Genomic DNA, 26,039 nt, shown 5'->3' on the forward strand with positions numbered 1-26,039 from the left:
CATTAAGTTACTAAAACTTTTGTCATCTATGATTAGTACCATGCAAATATCCATCATTAAGGCCTAGTTTACATAAAATCTAGAGCTATTCACTGCTTTTGATCAATGCTATTAACCTATACAGACTTGTAGTTATAGTTATCTTACTGAATTGCACTCCAATGGTTAAGTTAATATATGTTAACTTCTATGTAACTACAGTGTTATTACTGGCTCCTTTGTAAGTTAGATATATTTGTGTTTCCTAAGTATGTTCTAAAATGCTAAGTTTAAGAAAACACTATCAATTGGATATCTTCTAATCAAAATTATTAATAGTAGTATTTTTTAAGGTTTATATTTGTGTACTCCTAAACTGTATTATCATCATCTTCAATCACACTACGTGATAAAAGTCAAGACCAAGATATGGCAAAACAAAGCTGGGCATGGTGGCACATGCTTGTAATCCCAGCCCTTGGGAGGCTGAGACAGGAGGATCGCACAGGTTCGAAGCCAGACTCAGCTACTTAATGAGGCTCTCAGCAACTTAGTGAGACCCTGTTTCCAAATAAAATAGAAAATAGGTCTGGGAGTATAGCTCAGAGGTAGAAAGACTCTGGGTTCCACCCCTAGTACCACAAAAAAAAAAAAAAAAAAAAAAAAAAGATATGGAAAAACAAATGCCCAGTCAAAATGGATTAAAAATTCTGCCAGCACCTTTAAAAAAGGCTGTTTACATTTGTGTAGCAAGAGGGCATGAAGCTCCAGGGGTCCCATTTCCAATCACATCAGACCCAATGGGCATGAGATGTATGAGAGCCCTCTTCTAGGACAATATAGCATGGAGCAATGAGTCTTTTAAGACCCTATCTCTCCTATTCCCAGTGGCTCAGGGTGCAAAGCAAGAACCCCCAAAACTGTTAAGCCTCCAGTCCCAAATAACTGAAGACCTCGTGCCTCTCAAAGTGGGAGGGACAATCAGTGCTTTGGGGCAATGTTTCTGGCTGCAGTTAAGTGCTGGTCCTTTGAGGAGCTAGATGATGAGTCTGCACTAGCAGTTGCCTGAGCAAATGTCTGGTGGTACTGTGGGGGACTGTTACCCGACCAGTGCAGTCAACTGGAGTGGAATTTGAACTCAAGTACAGTGTACCATGGCATTTCAAACCACAAGTGAGTCATCAGACTCCTGCATTTACGTTGATTTGATCGGGATTTCAAAGGACAGTCCCAACAAATTTAAGGCTAAAAACCAAGTCGCTACATGGTTTATGCCAATATTACTTTGGTGGGGTCCATCATTAATAAAAAGGTAGATTGGATAAACTATATTTATTACAATCAACAGAGGGTTGTCAACCACACCCTGAATGCCATACAGGAAATAAGCATATGCTACTAACAAAATAATCAGGAAAAATAGACTAGCCTTAGATATAATCTTAGGGAAAAAAGTTATGAGCAATAAAGAGGGATCAATGTTACACCTGTATCCCAAACAATACAGCAACAGATGGCACCATAACTGAAGCCCTGTGAAGTTTGTCTGCATTCGCAGCTGAAGCAGCCAAAAGTTCAAGGTTAGGTGCTTCTTTCCCCAGCCTTGGTTTAGAAAACAAGGAGAAATAATAACTCTGGGTCATAATAATTCTAATAGTACTTGGAATAATGATCCTCCCAGGATGTGGTAAACCCTTGTGTTAGAACCCTACTCCCTAGACAGGCAGAGACAGTTCTAATCAGATCATCCTCCACAGTTTACCAAAATAATCTCTTGTCAAATACCTTCAAGAGCACGAGTCGTCTATGTTAATAGAGTCTATGTTAATAGAATCTGAAGAGTAATAGTGTATATAAAGGAGGGGGAATAGTGAGAATATATTTGTGTCCTTTCTGTCAAAGAAGTAGTTTAAACTTAAACCACATTTTGTAATCAGGTAGGGACTTACATTCCTTTGCAAAATTAGCATCTCTTAAGAGAGTGCAGGTGCTAACCCTCCCCCTATCTTCTGCTGTAGCTGACTAGGAAGAATGTGAAGCTGTAACTCCCAGAGTTCAGTGCAGGAGAAGCATTGCATCAGGGATATAAGACCCACCTGGTTCTTTGTAGGTATGCTCTCTCATATAGCAGGGGCACCCTTTTTTGCAAAAAAAAGTAAAATTGCTTTGCCAATCAATTTTCAACCATATGTCTTTTCTTAACGCCACAAAAAGTTATTTCTAACAGGTTCAATAACCAGTACCACAAAAAAATAAATGAATGAATAGCAAATGAAAAAGAAGGAAAAGGCTATAAAGAGTGTATGTGGCTCAAGAAGCCTTAAATATTTCCTATCTGATCCTTTACACCCAGTTTACTTAACACTTAGTATGATTTTTCACTAAACAATTTAATGTACCAGAAACTTCAAGAGAGTGCTTAAAGTACTCAAATCCAACCTACAGGGATTCTAGTGATTATTCTTAGTGATATAGGTTCACGGGAGAGACAGGTTGGTCTGCATGTGCACATTTGTGCTTGTAAACTTGCATGCAACTACATTTCTCTTCTAAGGGAAGGAAGCTGGGGACTAAAAATGGTCCAGAGGAGCCTGGACCATGAGGCTCAAGATTCCATGATGCCTGGGGCCAGTGTGCTACTTCTTTGTCATTGGAATGTAGAGGTTCAAGGCCAGCCTCAGCAACTTTCAGAGATCCTCAACAACCTAATGAAACTGTTTCAAAACAAAAAATAAAAAGTGCTGGAAGTGCAGATCTGAGGTAGAATACTCTTGGGTTTGATCCCCAGTACCACCAAAAAAAAACAAAAAGTCAAGCCGGCAGGGATGGTGCACACTTGTAATCCCAGTACTTGGGAGGCTGAGACAGGAAGATCTGGGTTCACAGCCAGCCTTAGCTACTTAGGCCCTCCACAACTTTGTGAGACTCTGTTTCAAAATAAAGAATAAAAAACTGAGCTGAGGGTGTAGCTTGAAAGTAGAATGCCACTGGGTTCAATCCCCAGCACCATTAAAAAAAAAAGTCTAGAATAGGTAAAAATTTAAAGAGGCATAAAATAAATTAGCAGTTCTAGGTGAAAGTGTTGGCAAAAGAGAATAACTACTAATAATTACAGCTTCTTTTGGGAGTAATAAAAATGTTCTAAAACTGATTCTGGTGATGATGACCAGCTCAGTAATTATACTAAAAACTATAGTAGAAACTGTACATTTCAAGTATATGAAGCTATTTGGTTATAAATTATGTCAATTAAGGGTTTGGGGGGTTTATTTGCTTGCCATGCTGGGGAGCGAATCCACCGCCTAGAAAGCAAGCTAAACAAGAGCTCTACCACTGCTATACCCCCAGCCCCCACACTTAAGGTTTATTGTGTTTTGTTTGCAATGCTGGGAATTGAACCCAGGGCCTTGAGCTCATGCTGGGCATGAGCTAAGGTCCAGTTCTAAGCTTTTTTGTTTTGTTTTGTTTTGTTTTGTTTTCCTTTAGAATAGCTATATTAGCTAGGCATAGTGGCAACAGGCATACCTGTAATCCTGGTACTTGAGGCTGAGACAAGAGGATCACAGGTTTAAGGCAGTCTCAGTAATTTGGTGAGGTCCCTCAGAGACTTAATGAGATCCTATTTCAAAATAAAAAAAATAAGATAGGGCTGGTGGTATAATGTAACTCAGAGGTAGAATGTCTCTGAGTCCAACCTCCAGTATTAAAAAAAAAAGAGTACCTTATATTAACATCAAACAGACTTCACAAAAGTGTTATCATTTACATAAGGAAAATAATTTGCACTGACAAAGGACCAATTATTATTATTCAGAGTTGCTTACAAACAATAAATTAACAAATATTGAATTTCTGTTCCCAGAAGCAATATGATTAAGTTTCCATAGGCCTCTAGTTAAAACATTCTTATCAATCATATTGTTTTATGTGCATTTATGTTTAATGATATTTAATATGTATTGTTAGTTTATAAACATGGAATTCATAGCCAAAGCATCATAACTTGTGCCTGCACAAAGCTTCTCAAACAATATTCCTCCATAAAAGGACACACTTGATGCTCTTAGGAACACTAGAGGGCATTTCAGCTTTTCCCTGGGGAGCCATTTTAAACTGAAATCACTAACAAAAGGCACAAAAAATGAGAACAATGTCACAGTAACAGACCACACTAGGATGTCTTTACAGTAAAATGGCTAAAAAAGGCAGAACACTGCCTTGATCTACCTAAGCTGGAACTATATGAAATGGGCAGGTCAAATATTTTGCCACTCTGCCCAAATGCATGATGAATACAAAAACAATGCAATGAAAAATACTGGGGTTTTAAGTAAATTTTCCTGAGTTGAACTCTAAAGCATAGAAGCCATGAGTATTGAGAGTCAACTTACTTTTAAATATATGATAAAATATTTTAAATACATAATTTTTAAATATCTAGAAAGACCAACTAGTTGAGTGTAGTGATACACGATTGTGAACTCTATACTTGGGAGGCTGAGACAAGAGGATCACAATTTTGTGGCCCGCCTCAGCTATTTAGTGAGGCCCTCTGCAACTTAGACCCTGTTTCAAAATAAAGAATAAAAAACAGGGCTGGGGTGTAGCTCAGAGGCAGAATGCCCCTGGCTTCAATCCCTAGTACTGAGGGGGAAAAAAGAATGAACAACTGTGTGCATGTGTACTGGCGACTGAACTCCAGGGCATTCTACCTCCAAGCTACACCCCCAGCCCTATCTTCTTTTTTTTTTTTTTTTTTTTTAGGTACTGGGGATGGAACCCAGGGGCATTCTACCTTCAAGCTATACCCCCAGCCCTCCCAGCCCTATTTTTTACTCTTTATTTGGAACAGGGCCTCACTGAGTTGCAAAGTGCTTAAGTAGCTGAGGCTGTCCGTGAACCGCTATCCTCCAGTCTCAGCCTGAGTTGGTGAACTCTAAAGCATAGAAGCCATGAGTAGTGAGAGTCAACTTACTTTAAATATATGATAAAATACAAGCCTGCGCCACCACACGGGCCTCACCTTATCTTATTTTTATTTTGTAAGAGGGTCTCACTAGGTTAATGAGAGTCTTACTATTTGCTGAGGCTGTCCTCAAACCTATAATCCTCCTATGTCAGCCTCCCAAGTGCTGGGATTACAACAAATCTGTGCCACTATGCCTGGCTTTATTTTTTACTTTGAAACAGGATCTTACTAAATTACTGAGGCTGGTCTCGAACCTACAATCTCCTCCCATCTCAGCCTTCTAAGTACTGGGATTACAGGCATGCACCACCATGCCCAGCTTGTATTTTTGGTTTTGAAGCAGGGTCTAAATTGCTGAGTGACTGGCTAAATCGCTCAAGTTGTCCTCAAACCTATGATCCTCCTGCCTCAAATTCCCAAGTACTAGGATTTTGGGTATACACCACCATGCCAGGCTTCCTCCTCCTCCTTCCCCTCCCCCCCGAGGAGAAAGGATTCTGTGTTATCTAGATTGGCTTCAAATTCCTGGGCTCCAGGGATCCTCCAAAGTAGCTGAGACTATAGGCAATGTTCACCAAGCAGCAATTTTGCCATTTTAACTTGTGTGTACAACTGTATGACACTAATTGCATTCACAATGTTGTGCAAGCATCACTACTATTTCCAAAACTCTTAATCATCCCAAACAGAAACTGTATATCCACTAAACAATATTCCCCATTCCTCCTGCCGTCCAAACCTTTGGTGACCTCTGATGGCACAAGCCTGTAATCCCAGTACTTGGGAGACTGAGACAGGAGGATCCCAGGTTTGAGAAAAGACTCAAGCACAGAGAGACTCTTCTCAACCTAGTGAGACCCTGTTTCCAAATACAATCAGGATGGGGGTGTAGCTCGAAGGTAGAATGCCTCTGGGTCCAATCCCCAGTACCACAAAAAATAAACTTTCTATCTCATGAATGTGTCAATTCTGAATGTTTCATATCTGGGTAGTTTAATTCACATGTTTCCAAGGTTCACTCATATTGTAACATATATCAGAACTTGAGTCTACTATATAGGCCAATAATATTCCATTTTATGTACAGATCATATTTTGCTCTTTATTTTGTGGTATGGGAATTGAATCCAGGGGTGTTCTACCTCCAAGATAGACCTCGGACCCTATTTTTTATCCTTTATTTTAAAACAGTGTCTCACAAAGTAGCTGAGCTGGCTGTGAGCCCACATTCCTCCTGTCTCAGCCTCCCAAGTACTGGGATTACAAGTGTGTACCATCACAACCAGCCATATTTTGGTTTTTACTTCATCTATTGATGGACACTTAGATTGTTTCTACCTTTTGGCTTTTGTTTTTGGTACTGGGCTACACCCCTAGTCCTTTTTATTTTGAAACAGGGTCTCTCTAAATCCCTGAGGCTAGCCTCAAACCTATGATCCTCCTGTCTCTGCCTGCCAAGTACTGAGACTACAGGCACACACCACAACACCCGGCAAGATTATCTCTTTGAGTCTCCATTTTCAATTATTTTGGACGTATAGGAATATAAAAACAGAATTGCTGGCCTACATATTATGTCTATTTTTATATACTTACTTGTGGGAGGTACAAGGAATTGAACCCAAGAGTAAGCTACAACCCCCAAGTCACGCATGCACGTGTATACTGGGAATTGAACCCAGGGGCATTCCACTTCTGAGCTACAAACCCAGCTCTATTTACTTTTTATTTTGAAGTGGAGTCTTGCTATGTTGCTGAGAGTCTCACTATTGGTGAAGCTGGTCTAAGTCTGCGATCCTCCTGTCGGCCTCACAAGTACTGGGATAACAGGCATGAACCATCATCCTCAGGTCTCACCTATTAGGTCTTCCTTAACTTCTTGAGGAACCACCAAACTGTTTCCCACAGCAGCAGCACCATTTTACATTCTCACAACAAAATATAAGAGTTCATTTCTCCACATCCTTTCCAATACTTTCCAGTTGTTTTTGTATTAGAGAGATTCTACTAGGTATAAAGCAGTATCATTGTAGTTTCACTTACATTTTTCTCCTCTTCTCCGTTTCCTCCATTGCTGGGGGACTAACTCAGGCCCCTGCACATATGAGGTGAGCACTCTACCACTATACTATATATCCCCAGCCCAGGATTCTGCTGGGCTCATCAACCAACCTATCAAGACCCTGTTTCAAAATAAAAATGAAATAAACCCGGGCGTGGTGGCCCACACTTGTAATCCCAGCATTTGGGAGGCTGAAACCAGGGACAGCCTCAGCTACTTAGTGAGGCCCTCTGCAATTTAATGAGACCCTGTTTCAAAATAAAGAATAAAGAATAGGGCAGGGGTGTAGCCCCTATGTAGCAACTGTGTGCATGTGTACTGGCGACTGAACTCCAGGGCATTCTACCTCCAAGCTACACCCCCAGCCCTATGTTCTTTTTTTTTTTTTTTAAATAAAAAAATTTTTTTATTTAGTTATGGTGGATGCCTGTAGTACTTGGAATGCTGAGACAGGAGGATCACAGGCTAGAAATCCAGCCTTAGTAACTTAATGAGATCTTCAGCAACTTAGACCTTGTTGAAAAAATAAAAATAAAAAAGGACTGAGAGAGTAGTTCAGAGCAATGCCCCTGGATTCAATCCCCAGTACAAAACATTTTTGTTTTAATGTAAGACTCTCATTAACCTAGTGAGACCCTCTTACAAAATAAAAATAAGATAAGGTGAGGCCGGTGTGGTGGCGCAGGCTTGTATTTTATCATATATTTAAAGTAAGTTGACTCTCACTACTCATGGCTTCTATGCTTTAGAGTTCACCAACTCAGGCTGAGACTGGAGGATAGCGGTTCACAGACAGCCTCAGCTACTTAAGCACTTTGCAACTCAGTGAGGCCCTGTTCCAAATAAAGAGTAAAAAATAGGGCTGGGGGTATAGCTTGAAGGTAGAATGCCCCTGGGTTCCATCCCCAGTACCTAAAAGTAAAAAAAAAAAAAAAAAATTTTTTCCCCAGTACTGGGGATGAAACCCAGGGGCATTCTACCTCCAAGCTACATCTCCAGCCCTATTTTTTATTCTTTGTTTTGAAACAGGGTCTCACTGAGTTGCAAAGGGCTTAAATAGCTGAGGCTGTCCTCAAACCACGATCACTCCTGTCTCAGCCTCCCAAATGCTGGGATTACAAGCATGTGCCAAAATTTGGTTTGGGATTCTTTTGTTGTTGCTGTGTGTTGTTTTTTGTGGTACTGGGAATAGAACCCAGGGGCATTCTACCTCCAAACTACATCTCCAGCCCTATTTTTATTCCTTATTTTGAAACAGGGCCTCACTAAGTAGCTGGGGCTGTCTCTAGCTGGGGCTGTCTCAGCCTCCCAGATGCTGGGATTACAAGCCTGCACCACACCTAGCTAGGACTTTTTTTTTTTTTTGGGGGGGGGGTGGTAATGGTGGCGCTAGGGATGGAATCCAGGCTATACTCCCAGACATATTTTATGTTTTATTTGGAAACAGGGTCTCCCTAAGCGGCTGAGAGCCTCACTAAGCAGCTAAGGCTGGTTTCAAACCTGCACAATCCTCCTGTCTCAGTTTCCCAAGTACTGGGATTACAAGTGTGTGCCACTACGCAAGATTCTTCTATTGATAGAGAATTTTGAGCAATTTTTCATTTGCTTACTGACTCTAAATGTGTATATTTGTGTGTATACATATATATATGTATCACATTTCTATTGAAAATTTTCTATTCAGATGTTTAGCCAAATTTTCAATTTGATTAGGTGCCTTTATTTTTAGCTTGTAAGAGTTCTTTACATATTCTAAATACTACATTCTTATCCAATATATGACTTACAGATATTTTCTCACATTTGTAAGTTGTTTTACCACTTTACTGATTTTTTTTTTTTTTTTTTTTTTTTGGTAGTACTGGGGATTGAACCCAGGGGCATTCAACCTCCGAGCTACACCCCTGCCCTATTCTTTATTCTTTATTTTGAAACAGGGTCTCATTAAATTGCAGAGGGCCTCACTAAGTAGCTGAGGCTGTCCCTGGTTTCAGCCTCCCGAATGCTGGGATTACAAGTGTGCGCCACCACGCCCGGGTTTATTTCATTTTTATTTTGAAACAGGGTCTTGATAGGTTGGTTGATGAGCATCTATTTGCTGAAGCTGTCCTTGAACCTGTGAGCATCCTGTCTCCCAAGTATTGAGATTACAAGCATGCACCACCACACCTTGCTCTGATAATAACCTTTGATGCATCAAAGTTTTTAATTTTGATGAAGTCCAATTTATCTGTTTTCTTTTGTTGCTCAGGATTTTAATGTCATTTCTAAGAATCCACTACAAAATCCAAAATCATGAAGATTTACTACTATGCTTTCTAAAACTTTTATGATTTTAGCTTTTATATTCAGGTTCTTAGCTACTTTAAGATAATTTTTGCATATTAGTGGGAGAGGTCAACTTCATTCTTTTGTACTAGAAATCTATTGTTCCTACACTATTTCTTGAATAAACTATTCTCTCCACCCTTGAATGGATTTGGCACTCTTATAGATGTGCTAAAGGACAAAACAAACTGTTAATACACGCTACGCGTTAGGAAGCTAGGAACTGGATGAGAACAAAGTAGTGGGAGAAAGGCTTTTCCCTATTTAACTTTGTATACTTATTTAATTTTTTAGCTGACTTAAAAATAAAATTTACTGTCGGGCAAGGTGGCGCACCCTTGTAATCCCAGCATTTGGGAGGCTGAGACCCGAGGATCTCGGTTCACAGACAGCCTTCAGCTACTTAGTGAGGCCCTCCGTAACTTACTGAGACCCTGCTTCAAAACAAAGAATAAAAAAATAGGACTGGGGGTGTAGCTCAGAGGTTGGATGCCCCTGGGTTCTATCCCCAGACCCGTTAAAAAAAATTAAATAACACAAAATAGGGCTGGAGTGCAGCTCAGAGGAAGAACATCTATTGATTTGATCCTTAGTGTAACACACACACACAGAATTCAAGATCATCTTCAAGATCAAGGTATGTGTACAGGGCAGTAATATTATTCCAATGAATACCAAAGCTATAGGAATCACAGCGGGGGGGAGGAGAGGAAAAACTGATTAAATAAAAACTTTTTATTGTCTTCCTCTTCCCTCCCCGCAGGGATAATATGACCTCCAGTGATGCCAAGTGCAACACATGCAACATTAAGATGACAGTGCTTATAATCCCCACGCTTGGGAAGGGGAGACAGGAGGATCGCACAGGTTTGAGACCCTATTTCCAAATAAACATATAAAATAGGTCTGGGAGTGTAGCCCGGAGGTAGAAGGGTTTCCAGGAACCCCAGTACCACCAAAAAATAAAAAAATGGCAGTTCACATAAAAATTTCCTCAGTGTGTCTAAACTTGGTACACCAAGTTTAGTATACTTGGTTTATCAAGTACCGAGTATAGTTGTGGCTGAAGATAACTACTTCTTGGACATACCATGTGTATCAAGTACCAGCCCATAGCAGACAACTGTCCCCTCAATGACCAGTCAAATGAGCAGAAGAAAGTACTCTGCTATTTTAAGGTCTACAATGTAACCTGGCTGCAGACAATGTTCATGAGAAAATACAGCCATCAGAATGCCTAAGTTTTGGTGCCAGACTGGGCTGCTGATCTACCTCCCTGTACTTCCACCTCCTGTAGTGCCCACAACCCTTAGATGGGTCCCCAGCCCTGGCAGAAATCTCCTCGGTGTAACAGCACCAACAAACCACTGGAGAAGGCTCATCCAGGCAGGTCTACTACAACACCTAAGCTGCTTTCCCCAACTCCTTCTTCAAATCACAGGTGCATGGCGCACATGGACCACTCCTGCCTTGCTCAATAAAGAAATAACATTAAAACAAAAATGTTTTGTACTGGGGATTGAATCCAGGGGCATTGCTCTGAACTACTCTCTCAGTCCTTTTTTATTTTTATTTTTTCAACAAGGTCTAAGTTGCTGAAGATCTCATTAAGTTACTAAGGCTGGATTTCTAGCCTGTGATCCTCCTGTCTCAGCATCCCAAGTACTACAGGCATCCACCATAACTAAATAAAAAATTTTTTTAAGCTGGGCGTGGTGGCGCACGCTTGTAATCCCTGCACTTGGGAGACTGAGACAGGAGGATCGCACAGGTTCAAAGCCAGTCTCAACTACTTAGTAAGGCTCACAGCAACTTGAGACCCTATTTCCAAATAAAATATAAATAAATAGGTCTGGGAGTAGAGCCAGAGGTAGAAAGCCTCTGGGTTCCACCCCTAGAACCACCAAAAAAAAAAAAAAGACAACTCTTTATAAACAAGTCAAGTCTGTCAGTTATCTACTGTGTAACAAAACTTAAGTGACTTGCTTTTTTTTTTGGGGGGGGGGGCGCAATACTAAGGATTGAACCCAGGGCCTCATGCTCATGCACGCTAGGCATGCACTCTACCACGGAGCTGTATTCCCAACAATGATTATTTCTAAAAGCTTCCTTTAAACAGGAATTTGGGGGAGCCTTAGCTAGCAGTTCTAACTCAGTGCTTCTAATGAAGCAAGTCAGACGTAGGTCAGGGCTAAAATCAAGTGAAAGTCTGACCAGGCTAGAGAACCCACCTCCCAAGACACTCTTTCACATGGCTGTTAGCACTGAATGTTGGCAAAACACCTCAATTCTTCTACACATGGGCATCTCTAAAGGACTACTGAACTGTCCTCAAAAATGGCAGCTAGGAGGTAGAAGGTAAGGGACCTGGTGGGGAGGGCACGAAGAAGTACATACATGCCATCTGTGTGACATTCTATACCCCGATATGATGTAAAATTACAATGTACCAAATATAATTTTTTTTAAATGGCAGCTATTTTTTTTTCCCTAAGAACATGGGATTCAAGGAGCAAAGAAAAAGCTACATGCCTCAGACATCACTATTAATTGTTGGACTCTTGGTCACAGAAATCAGCCCTGAGAATCTGTGGGCAGAAATCCGGAAGGTAGTAAACACCAGGAAACAAAGAACAAGGGCCACCTTGGCATCTGGCTTCCACACCAAGCAAAAGCTCGATCAGTGTGACAGTACAGACACCATGATTCTGGTTTGAAGCCACTATCTTAACTCATGTTAAGGTGCAAACAGTTTTATTCATTACTGATTCTTCACCATGAATATAAATTTTTAGCCCAGCTGTGTGTGAAAGCACACACCTGTAATCCTCATACTTGGGAGGCTGAGACAGGAAGATCACAGACTCAAGGATAGCTTCAGCAACAGAAGGAGACACTGTTTCAAAAACAAAACAAAAAAAAAAAAATAGCCAGGCATGGTCATGCATGCTTATAATCCAAGTACTTGGGAGGTTGAGACAGAAGGATCGCACAGGTCCAAAGCCAAACTCAGCTACTTAGTGAGGCTCTCAGCAACTTAGTAAGACCCTGTTTCTAATAAAATATTTAAAACAAAATAGTGAAAAGTTGCTGGAGATGTTGCTCCAGTGGTAGAGCACTCCTAAGTATAATCTCCAGTATCTCACACACACACACACACACAGTTCACTACTGAGATTCAACATACATGAACTATTTTGTTTTGACTTTCTCCTCAAAATACTTAAATACAAGTTCCTTAAAGTGTGGTAGGTATCACCTGCACCAGAATCATATGAAGTACTTGTTAAAAGTGTAAATGAAACCAGGTGTGGTGGCTCATGCAATAATCCCAATACTTGACCAGTGGAGACTGGAGTATCTCAGGTTTAAGGACAGCCTCAGCAAGGACTGAGAGTTTCATCAACCTAGTAAAACCCTGTTTCATAAAATAGGACTGAGGGTGTAGCTAAGAGATGGAATGCCCCTGGGTTCAATCCTAATACCACAAATAAAAAAGGTACAAATGGCACAAATTTGTAATCCTGGTACATGGGAGGCTGAGGCAAGAGAATCACAAGTTGGAGACTAGGCTAGACAACCTTAGCAAGACCCTGATTCAAAATAAAATTAAGAAGGGGTAGGAATGTATCTAGCTTAGCATACACAAGGACCTGAGTTCACCCAAAAAAAAAAAAAAAAAAAGGCAGATAAGTGGAGTCAACCCCTAAATAAACTGAATCAGTTTGTGAAGAAATTCTAAATCAGCATTTCAAAAAACTCTCCAGGTAACTGTTATTTATTGAAAAGCTATTTATTGAACGTACATTGTACAATATTCTAGCAGAAAATGAGACAAGTAAACAAAAATAAATATTTTAGATTTTAGCTGTGTTGTGCAAATAAAGATATGTCAGCTGGGTGTGGTGGCACATGCCTGTAATCCCAGTACTTGGGAGGCTGAGTTAAAGGGATCACAGGTTAAAAGCCAGCAGCCTCAGCAACTTAACAAGATCTGGTTTCAAAACAAAATAAAATATGACTGGGGTGTAGCTTGGAGATAGAATGTCCCAGGTTCAATTCCTAGCAAAAGAAAGAGAAAAAGAAAAGGGAAGGATGGAGAGATGGAGGGAGGGAAGGAAGGAAGGGAAGGTAGGTATGTCAGAAAGTGTGACATGGAGGACTACTTTAAAATGACTACAAAAAGAGTTTTTCTAGGCCAGGCCTAGATATATACTTATAACCCCAGTATTTGGGAGGCTAAAACAGGAGAATCACAGGTTCACGGCCAATCTCAGCATTTTGTAAGGCCTTCCACAACTTAGTGAGACACTGTTTCAAAATAAAGAATAAAATAGGGCTAGGGGTGTAGCCCCTGAGTTCAATCCCCAGTTGGGGGGGGGGGGGAGGTTGCCAGGTACTCTTCTAATCTCAGCATTTGGGAGGCTGAGACAGTAGGATCGAGGTTCACAGACAGCCAGAGGTACTCAGCGAGGCCCTTTGCAACTCAATGAGAAACTGTTTCAAAATAAAGAATAAAGAATAGGGCTGGGGTATAACTTAGGGGTAGAATGCCCCTGGGTTCCATCCTCAGTGTCTGTCTGTCTGTCTGTCTGTCTGTCTCTCTCTCTCTCTCTCTCTCTCTCTCTCTCTCTCTCTCACACACACACACACACACACACACACAGCCTTTCTGAAAAGTCGGGCATAGATGCACACGCTTGTAATCCCAGCATTTGGGAGGCTGAGACAGGAGGATTGTGGTTCGTGAACAGCCTCAGCTACTTAGTGAGACCCTCTGCAACTCAGAGAGACCCGGTTTCAAAATACAGAATAAAAAATAGGGCAGGGGCTGTAGCTCAGAGGTTGAATGCTCCTGAGTTCCATCCCCAGACCCACAAAAAAAAAAAAAAAAAAAAAAGCCTTTCTGAGTAGACACTTGATGTCAGAAACACTTCATTCAAGAATGTGGTTCACAAACTTAATTATACATCAGAATCATCTAGCAGATTTCTTAAAACTGATTGATGAGCCAGGCATGGTTGTGCACACTTATAATCCCAGTACTTATACTTGAAGAGGCCAAGGTAGGAGGATCGCCAGTTTGAGGCCCACCTCAGCAACTTAGTGAGACCTGTTTCAAAATAAAGAATAGATGGTGGTTCACGGCCAGCCTCAGTTACTTAGTGAGGTCCTCTGCAACTCAGTGAGATCCTGTTTCAAAATAAAAAATTAAGTCCCACATGGTGACACACGCTTGTAATCCCAACATTTAGGAGGCTGAGACAGGATTGTGATTTGCAGACAGCCTCAGCTTTTGACAGAGCATATCATGCTGAGCGTGGTGGTGTACATTTGTGATCCCAGTACTTAAGCCCTTTGCAACTCGGTAATGCCCTTTTCCCAAGTAAAGAATAAAAAATTGGGCTGGGGGTGTAGCTCAGAGGTAAAATGCCCCCGGGGTTCCATCCCTAGTACAGCAAAAAATAAAATAAAATAAATTAAAAATAAATAAAAAGCCAGGCGTGGTGGCACATGCTTGTAATCCCAGTAGTCTGGGATTACAAGGAGAATTGGGAGGCTGAGACAGGAGAATTGGACAGGTTCGAAGCCAGCCTCAGCTACTTAGTGAGGGGGAATCTCAGCAGCTTAGTTAGACCCTGCTTCCAAATAAAATAGAAAATAGGAGGTCTGGGAGTGTAGCCCAAAGGTAGAAAGTCTCTGGGTTCCACACCCAGCAACACACACACACACACACACACACACACACACACACACACACACAGATTAAAATAGGCCTGGGTGTTTAGCTCAAAGCTATTGAATCCCCCTGGGTTCAATCCCCAGTACTACAAAAAAAAAAAAAAAAAAAAAAAAAAAGACTGCTAGTCTAGAGCGGGGCCCAAGAATTTCTATTCCTAATGATAATTATCCAGAGAAACAGCAAAACTGTGGGTAAGTTTATCAAAAGAGAGAAAAAGCCTACCTAAGAGTAAAAAAGTAATATACTTATCATTGTTTCAGAACCACTTGAGAAAGATGGTGAATTAACTACCAGCTATGGGTCTCTAGCCAAAGACAAAATCACAGATTGTTCAGTAACAACTTGCATTCTGAAGCATTCACATTCATAATATTATCTGTGCCTGAATTCTTATTGGAGTTAACAAAGCTAAACAGCCACAAAATAAGATACCTGGAACTCATCCAACATGTGTCTATCTCCCTCACACCAATCTCAATCCCAATGATCTTACACCTCCATTCCAATGGCCACTTACAATCAGCTACTAATAAACTAACTGCCATCTCATTAGTACCTACCATGTACTTGTCACTTTACACACTTTCTCTTAATTCTCATAAAAACCTTATGAAGTATGTACTTTTTATTATATCTATTTGACAAAACATATCAGACTGAGCATGGTGGTACCCTCTTGTAATCCCAGTATTTGGAATGCTAAGACAGGAAAAGAAAAAAAAGCATATCATAAATAGCATTTTCAAGCTGGGTGTAGTGGCACACACTTGTAATCATAGTACTTGGGAGGCTGAGACAGGAGGGTCCAGGGTTATGGCCAGCCTCAGCTACTTAGTGAGGCCCTCTGCAACTTAGTGAGACGCTGTTCCAAAATAAAGAATAAAAAATAGAGCTGGGGCTGTAGCTCAGAGATAGAATGCCACTGAGTTCAATCGCAGTACTGCTAAATAAATGACATTTTCATATTCACAATTTAATGTGACTTAGAATTAAGCATGGTAGTACACACTTGTAATCCCAGTACTTGGGGGGCTGAGACAGGAGGATCAAAGGTTCGAGGACCACCTCAGCATATAATAGTGAGACTCATCAACCTAGTGAAACCCAGTCTCAAAATAAAAATAAAATAGGGCTGGGGAGCCAGGCATGGTGGTACATGCTTCTAATACCAGCACTTGGGAGGCTGAGACAGGAGGATCTCAGTTCAAGGACAGCCTCAGCTACTTGTAAGGCCCTTTGTAACTCAGTGAGATCCTGTTTCAAATAAAGAATAAAAAATAGGGCTAGAAGTATTGCTCAGAGGTAGAATGCCCCTGGATTCTATCCCCAGTACTCCCCCCCCCCCCCAGAAAAAATATATTAGACTGGGAGCATAGCTCAGAGGTAGAATGCCTTTGAGTTCAATCCCCAGAAACGCCCCCTACCTACTACACACACACACACACACACACACACACACACACACACACACACAGACTTACAATAAAAGGGAATTACTATTAGCTACATTATAGAAACAAAGAAACTGAACTGGATCCAGTGAAGCACATCAGTGTTTGGGAGGCTGAGACTGAAGGATTTCAAGTTCCAGGACAGCCTCAGCAATTTAAGAGACCATTTCAAAATTTAACAAAGGGCTGGGGGTGTTAACTTGGAGGAAGAATATCCTCAGGTTCAGTCCTAACTACCAAAAAAAAAAAAAAGTAGAGGACAGAAACAGCATGAAGCTCCTCCAAGAGTAAAACAATTAAGTGGCAAAACTATGTCCCTAACTCCAAATCCAGCGTTCTTACCAGCATGGCTTGCTCTCCTTTAAGAACAAAGCAAGAGGTACTTATTAGGGTTACTACTGAAAAAGTATTTTCTAAACTTCCTACCAAAAAAGCATGCTAAAATCCATACTCTGTTATTTTAGATCCTGATTAGAAAGCAATATTACTTAAGATTGACAGTATTTACTCTTATTTATTCTAGTTCTAGAACAAAAAATGGAGACCTAAAGAGGGAATTTACAGAATCATCATCTCTTTATTACATACATTTCAGAGAGCCAATTTTATAACCTCAGTCCCTAAGCCACATCAGTCAAACACAGTTTGCATCTTGGGTTCCCACTATATCTCACCTAATCTAGGTTTTCATAAGAACACTGAATCCCAAGTGTCTTAACTATGCTCATGGGGCCATGAGCAATTATCTACACTCCCAATTACCACCTAGTATCTTCTCCACCACTAAAACCTTATGCTTAACATTCTTACCTACATGTTCCAATAATATCTCAAAACCAAAACTGCCCCAAACTGAAATTATATTCTCCTTCCACCACACACACACCTCCTTTTGTGCCTGATTTTTTTTTTTTTCATCAAGAGTGCTAAGAGCTGGGAGTGTTGGCACATGCCTATAACGCAAGTACTTGGGAGGCTGACACAGAAGGTTTGTAGGTTCATGGCCAACTTCAGCAACTTAGTGAAGCCCCTTGCAATTTAGGGAGATTCTGTTTCAAAATAAAAAATAAAATAGAATGCTAGGCATTGTGGCATACACGTGTAATTCCAGTACTTAGGAGACTGAAACAGGAGGATCACATGTTCAAAACCAGCCTCAGCAAATTAGCAAGACCCTGTTTCAAAATAAAAACTAAAATAGGAGCCAGGTATGGTGGCACATGCTCGTAATAATCCCAGTACTTGGGAGGCTGAGATATGAGGATCGCGGTTCTCAGACAGCCTCAGCTACTTAAGGAGGCCCTTTGCAACTCAAGAGACCCTGTTTCCAAATAAATAATAAAAAATTGGCTGGGGTGTGGCTTGGAGGTAGAACACCCCTGGGTTCAATCCTGAGTACCAAAAATAAAGAAAAATTAATCTACCAAGTCTTAAGAAATAGCAAAGGAGACAAACATCCAAACTCACTATGTCTCACAAAGCCCCTACCATTCCCCCATAACAAAACGCTTCCTTCTGCAACACCTCCGACCAGCCCTTTATTACACATTCCTGATGATAATTTCTCACCTAGATTACTGCCAAGATTCTAACTTGTCTCCTTACCTCCAGCCTTTCCTTCATCTCTCTAGTGATCTTTCTGTATAACAAGTCTGATCCCTTTTCCCTCATGATATAAATGCTCTTCAGGAAGATCCTATTTACAGGATATACTTACTCTACAGGGTAAATGTGGACCCATTACTACAGGTTCACAATCCCTTCCCTACAGTTCCAAAATTCAAAAGCTCTGAAATTTTAGTTTTTTCAGTTTGCAACAAACCAGGTGTGATGACGCATGCCTGTAACCCCAGTACTTGGGAGACTGAAACAGAAGGACTACAGGTTCAAGGACAGTCTCAGCAACATAGGGAGATTCTCAGCAACCTAGTTAGACCTTTTTTTTTTTTTTTTTTTTTTTTGCGGTACTGGAGATGGAACCCAGGGCCATTCTACCTCTGAGCTACACCCCCCAGCCTTATTTGATATTCCTTATTTTGAAACAGGGTCTCAATGAGTTGCATACAGCCTAAGAAGCTGAGGCTGTTCACAAACCACCATCCTCCTATCTCAGCCTCCCAAGTGAGACCGTATTTCAAAACAAAAGATAAAAAGTGTGGTGTGGTGGTGGTACACGCTTGTAATCCCAGTACTTGGAAGGCTGAGACAAGAGGAGGATCACGCAGGTTCAAAGCCAGCCTCAGCAACTTAGTGAGGCTCTCAGCAACTTATTGAGACCCTGTTTCCAAAAAAATAGGTCTGTCTGAAAGTGTAGCCTGGAGGTAGAAAGCCCCTAGGTTTCATCCCTAGTACCTCAAAAAAAAAAAAAAAAAAAAAAAGAGATAAAAAAGGCTGGGGTATAGGTCAGAGGTAGAATGTTCCTGGGTTTAATCTCCAGCATAACAACAAAAAAAAAAAGTGTGCAAAAACCCTTACCTGAAACCCTTACCTGTCTATTTATCCCACTAGTGTGATATTCATGTGTTTCACTGCAGAAACATTAATGTGTTTGATAATGAAATGTTAACCCAGACCCCACTAGAGTACTACCTAAGAGACCTTACTAGGAAAAAGGAAAATTCCAAATGCTGCATTGTGAAGTCCAAAGCTCATCTAGGCCCAAGAGCTTCAGAAAAGGGATTGCAAACCCATGTGTATTCAGCCCATCAATCCAATCTAACTTCCAGCAATCACCTTACACATACATCCTCCAGTTTCCAGGGATGTAAAAGGTGTCACATACCCTGAATACCCTCTAGCCCAGAAAAGTACCCTTCATAAAACTGCTCAAAGATTTCCTTTACTGGGAAGTTTCCTTGACCTTTCTGCCACTGTGTCACAACCATGGTCCTAAGTAACTGCCTCCACTGCTGCACATTATATACTTGTTTCCCCTCTTAAACTCTAAGAGCCTCATTGATTAATTTATTCAATCCTCGCATAGTGCCCAGAAGAGGGGCTCGAGAACAAATACTACAATGAAACAAACACATGCCCAGCTTTTCCTAACTCCTATTTCTCTTCAAACTTAAATTTCTCCTTCATCCTCAAACGTCAGAATTTTCCCCTAACCACGTAAAGCCTTCCACAGCTATTATCACTTTCCTAGTTCCTCCTCCCCAATGCAATCTTAACATTATATTCTAATAGGCGCCTTTCAGTGCGGGGGTCTCCAATGTCTTCTACCCACCTGTATTCAATCCGTAGCCCTTTCCCCTAACCCAGAACGGGTCAAGGGCCCTGCCTCCGGAGCAACCCATCCCCGCAGCCCTTACCCTCTGCTCACTCCCCTCAACAGCCCCTCTCCGGGCACAGGCCTTCCCGCCCCACTCTCACAGCGGGTTTCGCAGTCGCCTCTCCGGTCCGAGCCCGCACACCTCTCTAACCCCTCGCAGCCCGCGTCCCCTCCCCCGAGCCTCGCGGCCCGCACCCTCCTCCAGCCCGCCCTCCGCGCGCCCGCACCGCGCCGCCCGGCGCCCCGGCCCCTCGCCCCTCCTCCGGCCCGGCGCCCCCGCGGCGCGGCGGGGCCTCGGGCTCACCTTGCTGGATGTCGCCGTTGCTGCCCCCCGGGATGGGCACGCTGAGCTGGCGCTCGGGCTCGGGCAGGCAGCGCAGGCAGAAGGAGTGCAGGCAGGGCAGCAGCTTGGGCTCCGCCTCGCGCCGGCTCTGCAGGCTCTGCTGACACACGGCGCAGGTGTCCAGGAGCGAGGCCGGCGGGCCCGGGGGCGGCCCCGAGGACGGGCCCGGGGCCGGGGCCGCCGCCGCCGCCGCCGGGGCCGGCGTCGACACGGTCCCCCCGGGGCCGCCGGGGCCCGCCGGGGCCGCCGGGGCCGAGGCCGCCGGGGCCGAGCCCGAGGAGGCCGCGGCCACCCCTCCGTCGTCGGGCCCGGCCGCGCCGCCCTCCGCGCCCGCCCGGCCGCCTTCCTCCTCCTCCTCCTCCACCAGCACCGCGGCGAGAGGCGGCTCCGCCTCCTGCGCCGCGGGCCCGGCGGGCCCGGCAGTTACCGGCGCGCTGCCGCTGCCCCCGCCGCCGCTCTCGGCCTCGCCGCCGCCTTTGTTTTCCGCCATGTTTTCCTCTTTGAACCCGCCGGACCGCCCCGCGCCGCCCGCCGCCCGCGTCGCCGCCGCCGCCGCCCCCAGCCCCAGCCGCAGCCGCAGCGAGAGCGGCCGCCGAGAGCGAGCAGGCGAGCGAGCCTCGGGAGCGCGCGCGCACGCCGCCCCGCCCTCGCGCCGCGCCGCCGGGGGCGCGCACGCACGCGGCGTCGCGGGGACGCGGGAGCCGGCGCGCGCGGCCTCCCCGACGCCAGCCGCTGGCGGGCGGGCGGGCGCCGGGGCCGGGGCCGCAGTTCTGCCCCGGGGGAGCTGAGCGCCCGAGGCCTCTGGCGCGGGCTGGCCTGCGGCCTGCGCGTTCCCAGCTCGGACCCGGCGGAGAAGCGCGGGGAGCGGCGGGAGGCGGCGCCGGGGCCGCGCCTCACCTGCCGGGCCGCGCCTCCCCCGAGCGGCCGCGGGGAGCGGGAGCAGGGAGGCGCGTGGTTGGGGTTTTTCGTTTTTCTTTGAACTAGCTGTCAATCAGGAATAGCCTAAAAACACCGGTGAGGAAGAATCTTTCACGTCTATTTTTAGCTTCGAAAAATGATTCTCAGTCGTCGCTAGGTTCGAAACCCGGCAGCTGTAGGCGCCTCCGCCACGCCCAGACGACGAGGAAGTGGCCGGACGGCCGCCCGCAGTGACCGCCCGGGGCCGAGCCCCAGCAAGAGTTGTCCTTGTGTGAAAAAGCATTTGGGGAGGCCGTCATAGAGTGCAGTAGCGTTATTGAGCGTCAGGCTCATAAATTCTTTGTTCTTACACAGTGTTCCCAAAAAGTTTATCTCTGTGCAGATTCAAATCCTTAAACCTAGCCAGGCGTGGCGCGCACGCTTGTAAATCCCAGCATTTGGGAGGCTGAGACAGGAGGATGGTGCAGGTTTGAAGACAGCCTCAGCTACGTAGGCCCTTTGCAACTCAGTGAGACCCTGTTTCAAAATAAAGAATAAAAAATAGGGCTGGGCGTGTCGCTCAGAGGTAGAATGCCCATCCCCACCACCTCAAAAGAATAAATTCTCAAACCTTCGGGCATGGTGATCTAGTACTTGGAAGGCTGAGAAAGGAGATCACAGGTTTGAAGGAAAGCCTCAGCAAGCAGTGAGACTCTCTTTTTCCGAATAAAAATAAGACAGGGGATGTAGCTCAGATAGAATGTCCAGCTAAACTCCAGTACCACAAAATAAATAAACCTTTAACCACGTAAAACTCGCACATGTCTGTAATCCTGCCTACTGGGAGCTGAGGCAAAAGGATACTAAATTAGAAGACAAGGCCAGAGGGTAAAGACCCAGATCTGTAACCCCACACACAAAAAAAGAAAGAAAAGCCATTTGCGGCAATATTTTTTTTTCTTTCTTTTTTTTTCTTTTTTTTTTTTTTTTTTTTTTTTTTTTTTTTTTTTTTTGCAGTACTGCGGATGGAACCCAGGGGCATTCTACCTCCTAGCTACACCCCCAGCATTATTTTGTACTTTTTATTTTGAAACAGAGTCTCACTGAGTTGCAAAGGGCCTCACTAAGTATCTGAAGCTGGCCTTGAACAAACATACATTCATACATATGTATATATATATGTTTTGGTGTTGTTTTTTTTTGCGGGTCTGGGCATGGAACCCAGGGTCATTCGACCTCCGAGCTACACCTCCTGCCCTGTTTTTTATTCTTTATTTTGAAACCGGGTTTCACTGAGTTGTAGAGGGCCTCACTAAGTAGCTGAGGCTGTCCTCAAACTGCATCCTCCAGTCTCAGCCTCCCGAATGCTGGGATTACAAGCGTGCACCACCACGCCCGGCTTATTCTTTATTTTGAAACAGGGTCTCACTGAGTTGCAAAGGGCCTCACTAAGTAGTAGCTGAGGCTGTCTGCAAACCACGATCCTCCGGTCTTGGCCTCCCTAATCCTGGGATTGTGAGCTTGCCACCACACCCTGCCCACTGCTGCATTTAATAGTGGACCAATTAAAAAGTGAAAGAAAACAATACAGGCGAGGTGACTGGCTCTTTTCTTTTTTAAAAATACTAACTTCCTTATTAGTCAGATAGTGTCAGATAACTAGTATTACAAAAAATACAAAACAAAGGACCTCCTAGCCTTCCAGGGGTTTACAAAGCAAGGGAGGAAGCTGTACAGTAAATCTGCCAAGGATAGAAAGTGAAGCAGAAAGCCTGGTGTGGTGGCACAGGCTTGTAATCTCATTATTTGGGAGGCTGAGACAGGAGTATCACAGGTTTGAGGAGGGACTGTCATCAACCTAGTGAGAACTTGTTTAAAAATAAACATAAAATGGAGCCAGGCATGGTGGCACACGCTTGTAATCCCAGCACTTGGGAGGCTGAGACAGGAGGACTGCAGTTCTCAGACAGCCTCAGCTACTTAGGCCCTTTGCGACTCAGTAAAACCCTTTTTCAAAATAAAGAATACAAAATAGGGCTGGAGGTGTAGCTCGGAGGTAGAATGCCCCTGGGTTCCATCCCCAGTAACGCAAAAATAAAAATTAAAAAAAAACACACATAAAATAGGACTGGGGATGTAGCTCAGAATTAAAATGCCCCTGGGCTCAATCCTCAGTAACACACACACAGTGAAGCAGAGTGAAAGGGATTAGCATGGTTGAGGAAAGCCTCTGCTGATAAGCTAAAGGAACCTGGCCTGCAGAGGAGTGTTCCAGGGAAGGAATGAGTAGCAAGTGTAAAGGGCCTGAGGCAGATTCTTGGCTCATTAGCTGGAAGACTGAAAATAAATATAAGACAGGTGTAGTGGTGCTCACCTGCAATCCTAAAATTGGGGAGGCTGAGACAGGAAGAGCACAGGTTCAAAGACATAGATTCAGCAATTTAGTGAGACCCTGTTTCAAAATAAAAATTAGCCAAGTGTGGTGGCACACGCTTGTAATCCCAGTACTTGGGAGGCTTAGACAGAAGGATCACAGGTTTGTAACCAGCCTCAGCTACTTAGTAAGGCCCTCTGCAACTTAGCAAGACCCTGTTTCAAAATAAAGAATTAAAAAAGGGCTGGGTCCAGGCATGGTGGCACACACTTGTAATCCCAGCATTTGAAAGGCTGAGACAGAAGAATCTGAGTTCACAGACGGATTCAGCTACTTAGGCCTTTTGCAACTCAGTGAGACCCTGTTTCAAAATAAAGAATAAAAAAATAGGGCTAGGGGTGTAGCTTAGAGGTAGAATGCCCCTGGGTTCAATCCCCAGTACTAGAAGAAAAAATAAATAGCCAGTTGTGGTGGCACATGCTTGTAATACCAGCATTTGGGAGGCTGAGACTGGAAGATCGCGGTTCGCAAACAGCCTCAGCTACGTAGGCCCTTTGCAACTCACTGAGACCCTGTTACAAAAATAAAAAAAAAAACAAAAAATAGGGCTGGCGGTGTAGCTCAGAGGTACAATGCCCCTGGGTTCCATCTCCAGTACCACAAAATAAAATAGTGCTGAGTGTTATGGTTTGGGGGTGAGGGTTACCATTTGGGGGAAACTGTCCCCAGGGACCTTTGTTAGACCCCTGGGAATAATTTCCCTAAAAACACAAAAAAAGATAAAAGGCATGGGTTCTTGTCCTGAGCTAAGGATAACTATGCAATATCCCGGACTGAAGATTTAAAGACGTTTATTAAAAAGATAGAAATACAGAAGACAGTTACAGCCTCACGTACCCAAGGGTAACATGAGGGGATGGTTCGAACGAATTCACCAAACTACAAAATACAGAATAGACTTTTTATACAGGACACCCTCCATCTTGTTCACATAATTCTGATGTAGTAAAAACCCTGTAAGGTACCTCCCCTTACTTTCCTGCCAAGGTCTCTTTTCAGGAAGTACATGGTCGAAGGTTGACCCTCTCCTCCCACCTTAGCTAGATTATCCAATTATGTAAACCTGTCTTTAGAATGAGGATGAGGAAGTCCTAGTTCCCCTCTCCTATAGACTTGCTAATTACCTTTAACTAGGTTAATTTACATTGGAATAGTTGCCTGGTTTTTTTTTTTTTTTTTTTTTTTTTGGCAGAAACCAAGTCCTTTCACAGATTTGCCCCTCATCCAATTTTTGAAATATATTAATAATCAGAGCTTTCTCAAATCTTCCTAGGCCATTCCCAATACTGGTACACTGAGGATGTAGCGCAGAGGTAGAATGCCTCTTGGTTTAATCTCCAGTACCACCCCCCAAAAAAAAGGGGAAACAAAATAGACATAAGGAATGTGGCACACACCTGTAATCTCAGTCTTGGGAAGCTGAGACAGAAGAACTGTAGGTTCAATGACAATCTCGGTAAGTATTTAGACTCTAATAACAAGGCCCTTTATTTCAAATAAAATAGAAGCCAGGCGTGGTGGCGCACGCTTGTAATCCCAGCATTCATGAGGCTGAGACAGGAGTATCGCTGTTCACAGACAGCCTCAGCTACTTAGGCCCTTTGCTACTCAGTGAGACCCTGTTTCAAAATAAGGGGTTGGGGATTTGGCTCAGTGGCAGAGCCCTTGCCTAGCATGCACAAAGCTCTGGGTTCAACCCTTGGCCCTGATAAAAACAATGGAAAAAAGCCAGGCGTGGTGGTGCACGCTTGTAATCCCAGCATTTGGAAGGCTGAGACCAGAGGATCGTGGTTCACAGACAGACTGAGCTACTTAGTGAGGCCCTCCACAACTCAGTGAGAATAAAATAAAGAATAAAAGAAAATTGGGTGGGGGGTGTAGCTCGGATGTCAAATGCCTCTGGGTTCCATCCTCAGACCTGAAAAAAAAAAAAAATGGTAAAAGTATAAAAACTATACAAAATAAAAATAATAAAACATAGATAGGGCTGGGTGTGTAGCTCCCCAGTACTGCAAAAAATTAGGACTAATGGTATAGCTCAGAAGTAGAATGCCCTTGGGTTCAGTCCCCTGTACATAATTAATTTTCATAAATTAAAAAATTTATATTGTACTGGCTGCACGCTTATAATCCCAGCACTCGGGAGGCTGAGACCAAAGGATTGCAGTTCACAGACAGCCTCAGCTACTTAGTGAGGCCCTCCACAACTTAGTGAGGCCCTGGTTCAAAATAAAGAATACAAGGCCGGGCATGGTGGCGCACGCTTGTAATCCCCATGCTTGGGAGGCGGAGACAGGAGGATCAGGCAGGTTCAAAGCCAGCCAGGCTGGCTTAAGAGACCCTGTTTCCAAATAAAAAATATAAAAATAGGTCTGGGAGTGTAGCCCAGAGGTAGAAGGGTTTCCAGGAACCCCAGTACCACCAAAAGACGAAGAAAAAAAGCAAAAAAAAAAAAAAGAAATCAATAAAGAATACAAAATAATGCTGGGAGCCGGTGGTGCATGCTACTTAGCGAGGCCTTCACAACTTAGTGAGACCCTGTTTCAAAAATAAAGAATA

The 26,039-nt window shown here is 43.6% G+C and overlaps 1 protein-coding gene across 2 annotated transcripts in view; it reads right to left on the reverse strand.

The window, feature by feature from the left end:
* Positions 1-20,639, reverse strand: part of TRIM33 (tripartite motif containing 33) — a gene marked incomplete at both ends in the record, with an annotated part of 115,308 nt that extends 94,669 nt beyond the window's left edge. For both annotated transcript variants that reach the window (XM_080690566.1, XM_080690565.1), the window contains one exon: positions 20,111-20,639. In XM_080690566.1, coding sequence (XP_080546692.1) covers positions 20,111-20,639 — 529 coding nt within the window. The remainder of the gene's footprint in view (positions 1-20,110) is intronic.
* Positions 20,640-26,039: the final 5,400 nt, after the last annotated feature.

The sequence above is a fragment of the Muscardinus avellanarius genome, assembly GCF_963383645.1.
Source record: "Muscardinus avellanarius genome assembly, chromosome: 3".
In the NCBI taxonomy this organism is placed as follows: Eukaryota; Metazoa; Chordata; class Mammalia; order Rodentia; family Gliridae; genus Muscardinus; species Muscardinus avellanarius.